Here is a 12892-nt window from a genome sequence, read left to right on the forward strand (position 1 = left end):
ATGTATACTGTCCCCCAGGGTAGCAATAAATGTATACTGTCCCCCAGGGCAGCAATACATGTATACTGTCCCCAGGGCAGCAATAGATGGTATACTGTCCCCCAGGGCAGCAATAGATGGTATACTGTCCCCCAGGGCAGCAATAGATGGTATACTGTCCCCCAGGGCAGCAATAGATGGTATACTGTCCCCCAGGGCAGCAATAGATGGTATACTGTCCCCCAGGGCAGCAATAGATGGTATACTGTCCCCAGGGCAACAATAGATGGTATACTGTCCCCCAGGGCAGCAATAGATGGTATACTGTCCCCAGGGCAGCAATAGATGGTATACTGTCCCCCAGGGCAGCAATAGATGGTATACTGTCCCCCAGGGCAGCAATAGATGGTATACTGTCCCCCAGGGCAGCAATAGATGGTATACTGTCCCCAGGGCAACAATAGATGGTATACTGTCCCCCAGGGCAGCAATAGATGGTATACTGTCCCCAGGGCAGCAATAGATGGTATACTGTCCCCAGGGCAACAATGGATGGTATACTGTCCGCCAGGGCAGCAATAGATGGTATACTGTCCCCAGGGCAACAATAGATGGTATACTGTCCCCAGGGCAGCAATAGATGGTATACTGTCCCCCAGGGCAGCAATAGATGGTATACTGTCCCCCAGGGCAGCAATAGATGGTATACTGTCCCCCAGGGCAGCAATAGATGGTATACTGTCCCCCAGGGCAGCAATAGATGGTATACTGTCCCCCAGGGCAGCAATAGATGGTATACTGTCCCCCAGGGCAGCAATAGATGGTATAATGTCCCCCAGGGTAGAAAAAGATGGTATACTTTTAACTTGACCTTGAACCCCTATGTGTGTTAACCCCTGCAGGGCTGCAGTCCTCTGAAGGTGGAACCCTAGTTGATAAGTACATTTGATTTATATATTAAAGCAATTGAAATTCATATTTCTTATTTTCCTACTATGAGGTAGAGGACGAGGAGGATGATGATGATGACGACCAGGGGATGGAAGAAGAGGAGCGCTACGAGGGGAGCGGAGACACCAACGAGCCGTACGAATGAGAGGGAAACGTGACGGTCCCTGAGACCACGGAGCCTGCTTCGGAGTTTGAGGAGAGCATGGGAGCTACAGACTCCAGCTCCCAGAAACAGGCTGACTCACAGAGCGGCGAGGGAGAGATGGACTGTTATGTACGGGATTCATATTAGGAAGTCCCTCAGTTGTCAGCAGATGAAACACTGACGACTGAGGGAGTTTTGGCCGACAACTGAGAGCATTTTGTATGACAATTGAGACTTCCTAATATGGATGCCGTATTGTGTAAAATTCACCTTTCACTTTCGATGCTGGGAAAATAAACAGATAGTATAGAAACTTCGGGCAGATGTGTGTGACTTAGTGCCTGCTGTATCAGAGTCCGAGACATGAGTCCTTTCCTCTGCTTCCAGGTGAGTGGAGCAGCATCACCACGAGTCCTTGCCCATGGCCATGTCCGAACCCCCCCCAAGAGAACTACTACAGCCTACCTCTAGTACTACTACCGCCTTTTCCTTCTCTACCTCCTCTTCCTCTGTCCCCAGCTTCAGCCTGGACCCCCGTCAGGGGTGCCTGCCCCAGTCCGTTCCCCGCCGACCCCCTGCCCCCACTCCTCTACATTCAGCCTCCTGGTCCTGAGCTGGGCCTGGGACCCCAACCCGCACGGGTAAGAACCTGATCCAGAAAAACATGGGCTTTCTGACGTAGATACAGATATTCAGATGTAACCTGTACTAACAAGCTTGATACTCAAATACAATACTCAAAATGTGCTCTGAATCAGCTGTGCAAAAATGTTTTGTTTAATTTAGTGTCCTTGTGGTTGTTTATCCCACAGAGGCTGTCTGCAAGTCAGGAGTGGCTTCGGGACACGTCTCTGAATGTCCTTGAGTGGCCCAGCCAGATCTCTGGAGAGACCTGAAAATATCTGTGCAGCAACTCTCCCCATCCAACCTGACAGAGCTTGAGAGGATCTGCAGAGAAGAATGGGAGAAACTCCACAAATACAGGTGTGCCAGGCTTGTAGCGTCATACCCAAGACGACTTGAGGCTGTAATCGCTGCCAAATATTCAGAGTAAAGGATCTGAATACTTATGTAAATTTGATATTTCTGTTTTTTATTTGGAACGAATTTGCAAAACATTCTTAAAACCAGTTTTTGCTTTGTCATTATGGGGTATTGTGTGTAGATTGAAGAAAAAAAACAATTTAATGTAACAAAATGTGGAAAAAGCACAGTGATCTGAATACTTTCAGAATACACTGCATTTGTGTTGCTCATACACACTTTTCTTTCCTCTCAGTACCAGTGGTTAAGCGTCAATGGATAGCCAGGCTGAGATGGACTCTGCCCAGCTGTCAGACGATGCCAGTCTTTCTTCCACAAGCCAGGAGCCTACCTCCAGCTTGGCCGGTCAGTACAGCTTTCCCTCTTTCAGCGTCTCTCTTTGTCACAAACTCTCTCACACACTTTTCTTTTTCAGTCTCTCTTTCTTGTTCTCTTATCTTAACCTTCTCTATTCCCTGCTCCCAACCTCTTTCTATCTCTCTCTCTCTCTCTCTCTCTCACTCTCACTCTCTCGACACCAGTAGCAGTGTGCAGCCCAAGCCCTCCGGCCGCCCCATAGCCCAGCGCTCTCTGCCCATGAGGACAGCCAACGGAGGCAGGTCGCTCATCCCCAGAGGAGGTGAGCGTTCATCTCTTTTTAAGTCTTGAAGGCTACTTTTAACCCAGAACAACATGGTATGAGTCCATTCAACTGAGCAGTGGTGTCGCCACCATACTCTTACATCATAGAAACACACGGCACAACAAAGTAGATGAGAAGCTTTACTTTATTAGTTTGATGAAGCCAGAGAAAGTAAGCGACACATAGGATACATTGTATACTTTTGTTTGGCATGTTGGATTACATGTGACACAAGAAAGTTTGGAGCAGGGTTCCGGTCATGCAAGAGATATTTAAACCCACCTGGTGTGGTCTTAACGTGGGGTCTTGTCAAATGTTTTAGCTGATGTTTGAGTTCAGAGAGGTAGCTATTTCGATGCACATCAAAACAACATTCAAAGAAGCTCTAGTGAGCCGAGCTTAAGAAACACAATTGAGAGTTATAAACTTCATGAAGTGGCAATTTTGGATGATGTCTAATGGCTAAGATTGAACCGGTCTCTTCTCACCCCTTCCATTCAAAGTATGGGCTTCCCACGAGCAGGAAGAAGTAGAGGAAACCTACCCCACTAATGATGTCATCATGGACTGCTCCATTCCCTTACTCCCAAGTCTCAATCATCGTGTCTTAGTCTATTTAAAAATCCTACCAATTTGTGATCGTACGATGTAATAAAAAAAAGAAAATGGTTGCCATAGGTGTGCTTTGTGCGTTGTTGGTCCATCCATAGGGAATGCTCTAGATACACTTGAGCCACTTCGTGATGGAGTTTTGGCGGGGATCAGCGTTGTCTGGTTTGGCCAGAGCAGGCAGATCACCAGATATCTTGATGTTGAAGTACAGAGCTAAAAAGGGAATAGTGTTCGTGTTAACATATTGACTTAAAGTTTTACTAGACCCTTTTTCAACAGAACAGCTGCAGTTGCACAGGATATTTAAGAATTGCATGTCAAGGCAATGTTTATGCATCTGACAAATACAACATATGATAGAATATACCAGTAATACTTCATTATTATACTGGATCATTACTTATTTATTTTGAACTGGTATTTTCTGTATAAGGGTCTTTCTATAAATCATGGGGCCAATGTCTGACATTGGGTTCAACATTTCAAAATGGTTTTAAATAAAACTGATTTTCATGCCGTTCCACATGTGTACTTAGAGGAATAAAAGTGAATATATGCATGTTGGCCCATAACTCCTCTTATACATCAACATAGGCCTAAAATAATCCTTTAAAGGGATACTTTGGGAAATTAGGCCCTTTATCTACTTCCCCAGAGTCAGATGAACTTTTGGATACCATTTTGATGTCTCTGTCCCGTATGAAGCAAGTTTGAGGTAAGTTCCGTGAGCCAATGCTAACTAGCGTTAGCGCAATGACTGTAAGTCTATGGGTATTTATTAGCATGCTAGTAATCAACTGGACACCAAATGCGCATCCAACAAGGATTATGCATAATTATTGAAGAACCACATTAATGACCATATCGATTTATGTTTTACATATCAAGGTAACGTGACCCTTTCGGTTAGAAGCTTTCAAATTTTTCAATGCATATATTGTTTTGGATTTGTGTGCCCATTAACTGTTTTCACCCCGTAACGTAAGGAGACACAAAATGCTAGGTAGTTACACTGCATTCCTGAGATCTCTATACAAAAAACTGTCCGACTGCTAGATCCAGGATTCTTACAGGGTTCAAGTCCATTCATTTTACTGATTAATGCTTAATATATGAATCAACGACAACTTACACTGCCATAAATGCAAGGACAGAAAAGTAATGTTTTATGTCGCATGACTTTGGACAAATCGTCAAGACACCAACCATGATAACGGTTAAACATAGGTTTTAAATCAAGTCGTGAATTTGATTGACTATAGCTATGATCCCCCAAGTCGTCCAGTGTAGGAAATCCTCACTTGTACCCTAGTTTATAGAAAGACCCATAAACAGTATTTTGCTGATGTAATAGATATTTTGGTTATCAGATGTACAGTACATCGTGAACATTGTCATAGACTTACGTCCAGCGAAGAGGAAGTAGTCGTATCCGTCGGCCTTCTTGGGGCTGGGGACAGACACCGCTGAGGTCACTGAGGAGGGAAAGCCTTTCAGAGCCAGCTTGATGTTGATCTCGGCTCCCAGACTCATCTCTGTTTGGCGAGCGTGGCGTTTCTTTGTACTGGACTTGGATTTCCTGCCACAGACAGTGCTACTTCCAGCATGGTATGAGTATTTCTGCATGGTGCCTCCTGTGGGAGAAAGAAATGGATGTGGATTGAGGATAGCGAACTCATTGGTGTAACTCATCACGTTAAGCAATGGGAGTAGGTTCGGTAGTGGTAATCCTCAAGCTCTCCTTTACCTTTCTTGAAGAAGTAGACAGACTCAGGCCTCCTCCTGGTTGCAGGCACAGGCAGGGCTGCAGTGATGGTGCCAGTCAGACCATGAAAACCAGAGGCAACAGATTTGGGGTAACCAGGCTCCATGTTGCCATTATCCATCCCCCAGTAGTCATCACCCTGAGATGGACAAGAGATGGGGACATTATATAGGCTATGCAAAAAGGATCCATGTGACAATATCCCAATCCCATCGAAAGTGTTTAGGTCATTAGGTTCCACCTAGGCATATCCACTGCCCCAACCCACTGAGCTTTTCCCAGGTTCTAGGTTTTTCCCCCGGCAGTTCTACAGCACCTTGATGATGTAGCTCTTGTCCTGGCAGTTGGTGCGGGTGAAGGCACTGTCGATGGGGGAGGGGATGCCCAGCTCCTCTGTGATGTTGCGGGCCGGCCCATGGTCCTTGGTGATGGGATCCATCGTCCAGAAGAAATGACCTGGTTGGGGGCAACAGAACCACAATCATTAGGAAACGATGCATCAAGTAACTATTTCCTTTAGGGTTATAGGCTACACATTGTTATGCTATTTCAGGAAAAGAAAGGAGCAGAGAAATATTCATATTTTTTTGCTTCTTTGGAAAAGCTACTTGACCTTCATAAATATTTGATCAGTAAGTAATGAGTGAGATAGGACAGAGCTAGCCAAGAGCTAGCCACGAGCTAGTCACGAGCTAGGCCACTATGCTCCACACACACATACCCTTGAAGATGAGAATGGTTCCGTTGGCCAGAGTGGTCAATCCGTTGATGGGCAGGTCACTGCAGAGGTCTGGGTTACTGTCGGCATCTAGAGTAAAGAGTTCACGTCCGTGTGGGGAGAAGCCATTAAAATTGTGAACAATGTTTATTGTTGTCATTTACTGTATAATATAATAAGTATAACTTACTGTTTAATCGCTAAATACCTACTTGACTCTGATTACATGCACATTAAATCAATACTCAATTGATGCAGTAGACATCCTAAAGATTACTGATGTAGAAACACAACATAGTATCCAATCTACATAGCATTCCTACCTGGTAGACCTGTGTTGGGGTTGTTGTAGCCCAAGGACTTGGTTATTTCTGCTGTAGTGCTGGGGTCTTTGAGTCCCAAGGCCTTGGCTATGTCTGCCAGAGTGATGGGTTTGTTGGGGTCGTTGAGCCCCAGTGCCTTGGCTATGTCTGCCAGAGTGTTGCGGTTGCTGGGTTTTTTAGGGTCGTTGGGGCTGTTGACCCCCAAGGCCTTGGCTACGTCTGCCAGAGTGCTGGGGTCACTGAGTCCCAACGCCGTGGCTATGTCTGCCAGAGTGATGGGTGTGTAGGGGTCGTTGAGCCCCAAGGCCTTGGCTACATCTGCCAGAGTGTTGGGGTTTTGGGAGGTTTTAGGGTCGTTGGGGTTTTTGAATCCCAAAACCTTGGCTATGTCTGCCAGAGTGATGGGTTTGTTGGGGTTCTTGACCCCCAAGGGCTTGGCTATGTCTGCTAAAGTGCTGGAGTCATTGAGACCCAAGGCGTTGGCTATGTCTGCCAGTGTGATTGGTTTGTTGGGGTCGTTCAGCCCCAAGGCCCTGGCTATGTTTGCCAAAGTGATTGGGTCATTGGGGCTGTTGAGCCCTAAGGCCTTAGCTATGTCTGACAGATAGCTGGGGTTTTGGGGGGGTTTAGGGTCGTTGGGGTTGTTGAACCCTAAGGCCTTGGCTATGTCTGCAAGAGTGCTGGGGTCTTTGAGCCCCAAGGCCTTGGCTATGTTTGCCAAAGTGATGGGGTCTTTGGGGGTTTTGAGCCCTAAGGCCTTGGTTATGTCTGCCAGAGTGAAGGGGTTGTTGGGTGTTTTGAGCCCTAAGGCCTTGGCTATGTCTGCCAGAGTGATGGGTTCGTTGGGGTTTTGGGGGGGTTTAGGGTCGTTGGGGTTGTTGACCCCCAAGGCCTTGGCTATGTCTGCCAGAGTGATGGGTTTGTTGGGGTCGTTGAGCCCCAGTGCTTTGGCTATGTCTGCCAGAGTGTTGCTGTTGCTGGGTCTTTTAGGGTCGTTGGGGCTGTTGACCCCCAAGGCCTTTGCTACGTCTGCCAGAGTGCTGGGGTCACTGAGTCCCAACGCCGTGGCTATGTCTGCCAGAGTGATGAGTGTGTAGGGGTCGTTGAGCCCCAAGGCCTTGGCTACATCTGCCAGAGTGTTGGGGTTTTGGGAGGTTTTAGGGTCGTTGGGGTTTTTGAATCCCAAAACCTTGGCTATGTCTGCCAGAGTGATGGGTTTGTTTGGGTTCTTGACCCCCAAGGGCTTGGCTATGTCTGCTAAAGTTCTGGAGTCATTGAGACCCAAGGCATTGGCTATGTCTGCCAGTGTGATTGGTTTGTTGGGGTCGTTCAGCCCCAAGGCCCTGGCTATGTTTGCCAAAGTGATTGGGTCATTGGGGCTGTTGAGCCCTAAGGCCTTAGCTATGTCTGACAGATAGCTGGGGTTTTGGGGGGGTTTAGGGTCGTTGGGGTTGTTGAACCCTAAGGCCTTGGCTATGTCTGCAAGAGTGCTGGGGTCTTTGAGCCCCAAGGCCTTGGCTATGTTTGCCAAAGTGATGGGGTCTTTGGGGGTTTTGAGCCCTAAGGTCTTGGTTATGTCTGCCAGAGTGAAGGGGTTGTTGGGTGTTTTGAGCCCTAAGGCCTTGGCTATGTCTGCCAGAGTGATGGGTTTGTTGGGGTTTTGGGGGGGTTTAGGGTCGTTGGGGTTGTTGACCCCCAAGGCCTTGGCTATGTCTGCCAGAGTGATGGGTTTGTTGGGGTCGTTGAGCCCCAGTGCCTTGGCTATGTCTGCCAGAGTGTTGTGGTTGCTGGGTCTTTTAGGGTCGTTGGGGCTGTTGACCCCCAAGGCCTTGGCTATGTCTGCCAGAGTGCTGGGGTCACTGAGTCCCAACGCCGTGGCTATGTCTGCCAGAGTGATGGGTTTGTAGGGGTCGTTGAGCCCCAAGGCCGTGGCTACATCTGCCAGAGTGTTTGGATCTTTGGGGTTTTTGAATCCCAAAACCTTGGCTATGTCTTCCAGAGTGATGGGTTTGTTGGAGTTCTTGACCCCCAAGGCCTTGGCTATGTCTGCCAATTTGCTGGAGTCATTGAGCCCCAAGGCCTTGGCTATGTCTGCCAGAGTGATGGGTTTGTTGGGGTCGTTCAGCCCCAAGACCCTGGCTATGTTTGCCAAAGTGATTGGGTCATTGGGGCTGTTCAGCCCTAAGGCCTTAGCTATGTCTGACAGATAGCTGGGGGTTTGGGGGGGTTTAGGGTCGTTGGGGTTGTTGAACCCTAAGGCCTTGGCTATGTCTGCCAGAGTGCTGGGGTCTTTGAGCCCCAAGGCCTTGGCTATGTTTGCCAACGTGATGGGGTCTTTGGGGGTTTTGAGCCCTAAGGCCTTGGCTATGTCTGCCAGAGTGAAGGGGTTGTTTTCTTTTTTGAGCCCTAAGGCCTTGGCTATGTCTGCCAAAGTAATGGGTTCGTTGATGTTGTAGCCTAATGCCTTGGCTATGTCTGCCAGAGAGCTGGGGTATTGGGGGTTTTTAGGAGCATTGGGGTCGTTGAATCCCAAGGCCTTGGCTATGTTTGCCAAAGTGATGGGGTCGTTGGGGCTGTTGAGCCCCAAGGCCTTGGCTATGTCTACCAGAGTGATGGGGTTGTTGGGGTTTTGGGGAGGTTTAGGGTCATTGGAGTTGTTGAACCCCAAGGCCTTCGCTATGTTTGCCAATGTGATGGGGTCATTGGGGGAGTTGAGCCCCAAGGCCTTGGCTATGTCTGCCAGAGAGCTGGGGTCTTGCCGGGGTTTAGGGTCGTTGGGGCTCTTGAACCCCAAGGCCTTGGCTATGTTTGCCAAAGTGATTGGGTCATTGGGGGAGTTAAGCCCCATTGCTTCGGCTATGTCTGCCAGAACGATGGAGTTCTTGGGGTTTTGGGGAGGTTTAGGATCATTGGGGTTGTTGAACCCCAAGGCCTTGGCTATGTTTGCCAAAGTGATTGGGTCATTGGCAGTGTTGAGCCCCATGGCCTTGGCTATGTCTGCCAGAGTGATGGGGTTCTTTAGCCCCAAGGCCTTGGCGATATCTGCCAGAGTAGGGAGCAGGGGAGGTCCAGACAACAGGGCCCGGGGGCCAGCGTTACCCGCTGAGGGTCCACCATGGCTGGGCATGGGCAAGCCAGTGGATGGGAAGTTAGCAGGTCCAGGGAGCTGACCAGTGAAGGAAGGCAGGGCAGAGGGAGTGGTGGCCATGGGTGTAGGGAGGAGGGGGGAGATTCCCTCCAAGAGACTGGTGGCTGCATCACTCAGAGCTTCACAGGAGGTAAGATGAAGGATGTTAGAACATGTACATACAAACAAACACAAGCTGGCATACAAAATACTACACAATGCATCAGCACTCAGAAAACATTGGATTTCTCCTAAGTCTACTTATATGCATTAAGAACTTTGCCCTTGTCGCTCGACTACTTCAAAACATAAATAATAACCAGCCTTTCTGTCACTTTCTCAGACAATACTTTTATCAAACACTTTGCCATATTGTATATTTCAAATTGTATGAGCTCTCACCATCCATGACAGTAGCTGGGGCTGTGGAGCTGGGACCATTGAAGCTGTCAGTCAGAGGGTAGAAGTCAGGGTTCAAAGGGGAAGCTGGGTCCTCAGAGAAAAGAGAATAGTGACTCTGGCTCTTGGGGCTGCTGGATCCAGGGTAAGGGCCGTTGGTATCTGTGTGAAACACAGAAACGGGTTACAGGAATCCACGGGGTAAACCTACCATAGAAAATATAAAACAATGACTGAGTCTAGCATGTTGGTAGCTGTTGTTCTTAATCAAGTGTGTTGCTCAGCACAAGCTCCTTGTCTACTGACAAAGTCCTCAATCTCTTCACTTCTCTGTTGCTGTGTTCTGACAGTGTCAATGATGGACAAGAGCACCACCAATAGCCTAAACTTACCATAGTCCTGAGTCTCAGGGAAGAGGTCGGATGGAGAAGGGTATATGGTCTGGCTCTGGTCTGAAAACATAACAAAAAACACAATAAATTGAACAACGGTTGTGTTTTAAGACCCAGAGGGAAAAGATATACACATTCTCAGCCCCTGGAAACTGTTGCAAGTAACAGTACAATTATCGCTTTTATCTCATCTGACCTCCATACACCAATAGCCAGGGTTGGGGAGTAACAAATTGCATTCAGAAAGTAACCTACGCAACCCTGCCAATAGCCTATAGAGAGGCCTGTTATGGGTTACATTCTCACATGCAGTCACTGATCAACCCATGTAACCAAATGGAGGCTAGCTGCTCTTCCAGTCCACAAGCATTGCCTTGTTAAATTATTTGACGATTGACACTATAGTTCCCTCAGTCTATTGTAGGATTCTGAAGCCTTTCTATGCCATTGGTTATCACACAGCCAATGGAAAGCCATAACTTGTGCCCTGAGTTTTTCCTGGCAGTCATACGGTCAGTAGAAAATCAGGGCCCCACCTAAAATGCAAAACATGGCAGGTACACACGTACCTTGGCTGCTTTCCTCACTCTCGCTGTTTGAAGGTTTCTTGGGAGATTTGAGACTCTTAAATTCTGTCTCGCTGATGGGTTTGTTCTTGGGAGGCACTAAAGAAAATGTATTGCAATAAGCTAATGTTTCTATTGTTTAAAATGGCCCACTCTAACCTAGCATCCAGAGCCTGTTTGGCCTACAGTATAATCAGGGTGCACAAGATCTGTTGATCCATGCAGTTACTTTGCTACAAAGACAAAGATGGTAACTGAACCTGTTGGCTTTTTCTTGGCATCCGGCTTGATCCTCTGAGTTGGTGGTGGAGTTGTAGTGGCATCTAAAACAGAAGAAAGTTTGATATTGTGATATTTGTGCATGCATTTTTTTTTTTTTTACAATTCGAACATGGGCCATTCAATTCGACCCATCAACTCACTGTTAATAATTTACTACATAGGCATTGTTCTTTAGACCTGTTTTCTGTGGGACAGACAAATTCAATTGATTATTGGTTGCATTGTGCTGGTTAAATTGAACTAACTCAAGATATCATGATAAAGTGTTGATATTCTGTAATTAGTCCTTTCATAAAGATAGTTTTTGTTCATACCACAGTGGTTCTGGTAGTCACGGCAACAGGTGTCGTAGCGGACACAGCCTGGGTCACAATCACAAAGCCTGCCTCGTCTGAACGATTCACCACACCTACCACTGCACGACTCACCTGCAAGAGAGAAGAAATGGACCATGATATTCACCAACACACACACACTTTGGTCCTGTTTACTACACCATTGATGGATGACTTGGCCTGTCACAAAGTTGGAGTTTCAGGTACATCAACACATGTTTACATCCATGCATGTATGCAGACTCTAATGTTTAATGAATAACCATCCTAATTACATTGAAATAATTGAGAATTGAATTATGGCATAGTAATATCATAGTAATAGCATCAGTCTTACCGAAAGTGCAGTGAGCCTCAAAGTCCTTGCAGCACTCGTCGTGAGTGAGGCAGCTGGCGTCACACTGGCAGGGCTGACCACGAGTGAACGGGTCACCACATCGACCACTGCAACTGGCTGAAGGTTGGGGTCACAGTAATAGGGGATGAGCTCAAAAACAACAATTACTGTACATTTAGTACTACCATTAAAAAGGTCCATAGCGACTTACAGAACTGTTGACATTGACAGTGTCACATATATTCAGCATATAATGTGGCCCCTGTACCAGACAATGGCTTCTTACTTTGAGCAGCAGAGAATGGCAAAAGAGCAGCGCAGGTCACCACCACGAGGGCAGCCAGCAGCGATGATGCAGTCATCATGACTTTCAGTTTCAACTAGAATAGAGAAACAAGAGCATGAAATACCTTTCTTTGTCCTTTCTAGGGAAAAAAAAACATCTTCCTCTTTGATTTGATTCATAACGGAGTGTTACAAAGTTACATTCCAATGGTCCAACCATAACTAAACAAGAATGCGCTCTCTTCACATATTCATCTTCATAGGTCCCTGAAATACATAGAAATAATTATAAGATTAGAAACTGAAAATAAGAGAAAGCCAATCACCTTCACACAAGTCAACTCCAGTCAACTCACCTTGCTCTCCCTAACTCCCAATGGCCTTTATATAGTGTGAACGGCTGCTTTTGGAGTGACAGCTAGGGCAGGACATTTTTAATTAGTCCAAATACAGCCCCAATTAAAACCACAAAATGATGCAGAGACCTCCTACGCACTAACAGGAAGTAGAACTAGACTGGCCAGGCGTGTTGAGGCGTGGTATAAGAAACTGGAAGAGTGTCTGTGGCCTTAGACAATGATGACATCACAGCGAGGTGACGACCTTGCCTTTACAAGGGTCCCCAAAAAACACACCACGTTCTTTCTGTTAACCAGACCTGCATGGTTGTTCCCGCAACTCTGTACGGACTCAAACAACTACACGTTTAATTGGTTGTTATTATCTTTATTAAAGTTCGCCAAACAACCTCAGATGGTTAAAATGTTGGATTTTTCTCATGTGATTCACAACGTGGTCGGACCACAGAGCGTGGTCAAACTTTCACTCTCAGGGCTTGAACGTTAAACCAATATGATAATACTGTATTAAACAACAAAAATAACAGATGTAGATTTTTTACGTGATATTTTAACTATATTCTTTGGCTGGAGTATAGTGTTCTTTCCAGTAACTCACTGGAACATGATGAACCATTACTAGGCAAATTTAAATCCTCTATAATGTGATAA

At 46.7% G+C, this 12892-nt stretch overlaps 2 protein-coding genes across 24 annotated transcripts in view; one reads left to right on the forward strand and one right to left on the reverse strand.

Annotated features, from left to right (window-relative positions):
* Positions 1–3412, forward strand: part of LOC106568912 (nucleoprotein TPR) — a 29506-nt gene extending 26094 nt beyond the window's left edge. For 16 of the 20 annotated variants that reach the window (XM_045693949.1, XM_045693942.1, XM_045693947.1 and 13 more), the window contains 5 exons: positions 980–1716; positions 1888–2059; positions 2355–2464; positions 2644–2738; positions 3245–3412. In XM_045693949.1, the coding sequence (XP_045549905.1) occupies positions 980–1075 (96 nt within the window). In that variant the 3' untranslated portion in view covers positions 1076–1716; positions 1888–2059; positions 2355–2464; positions 2644–2738; positions 3245–3412. Of the gene's footprint in view, positions 1–979; positions 1717–1887; positions 2060–2354; positions 2465–2640; positions 2739–3244 lie in introns of all 20 variants that reach the window. The other 4 variants (XM_045693946.1, XM_045693953.1, XM_045693939.1 and 1 more) reach the window with 4 other exon arrangements.
* LOC106569000 (proteoglycan 4) lies at positions 2869–12414 on the reverse strand. Of its 4 annotated transcripts, XM_045693935.1 has the most exons (15): positions 12239–12414; positions 12100–12149; positions 11884–11977; positions 11598–11714; positions 11240–11353; positions 10904–10966; positions 10647–10742; positions 10078–10137; positions 9689–9847; positions 6160–9426; positions 5840–5926; positions 5435–5574; positions 5101–5257; positions 4760–4987; positions 2869–3566 (listed from the first exon to the last, which is right to left on the reverse strand). In XM_045693935.1, the coding sequence occupies exons 2-15, from the start codon at positions 12100–12102 to the stop codon at positions 3460–3462; spliced, it is 4692 nt and encodes a 1563-aa protein (XP_045549891.1). In that variant the 5' UTR covers positions 12103–12149; positions 12239–12414; the 3' UTR covers positions 2869–3459. The 4 variants fall into 4 exon arrangements, with proteins under 4 accessions (XP_045549891.1, XP_045549894.1, XP_045549893.1 ...); XM_045693938.1 differs by lacking the exon at positions 10647–10742 and having other exon boundaries at positions 12239–12377; XM_045693937.1 differs by having other exon boundaries at positions 11884–12149; positions 12239–12377.
* Between the last annotated feature and the right edge of the window lie 478 nt (positions 12415–12892).

Source organism: Salmo salar, chromosome ssa14, assembly GCF_905237065.1.
Source record: "Salmo salar chromosome ssa14, Ssal_v3.1, whole genome shotgun sequence".
NCBI classification, from domain to species: Eukaryota; Metazoa; Chordata; class Actinopteri; order Salmoniformes; family Salmonidae; genus Salmo; species Salmo salar.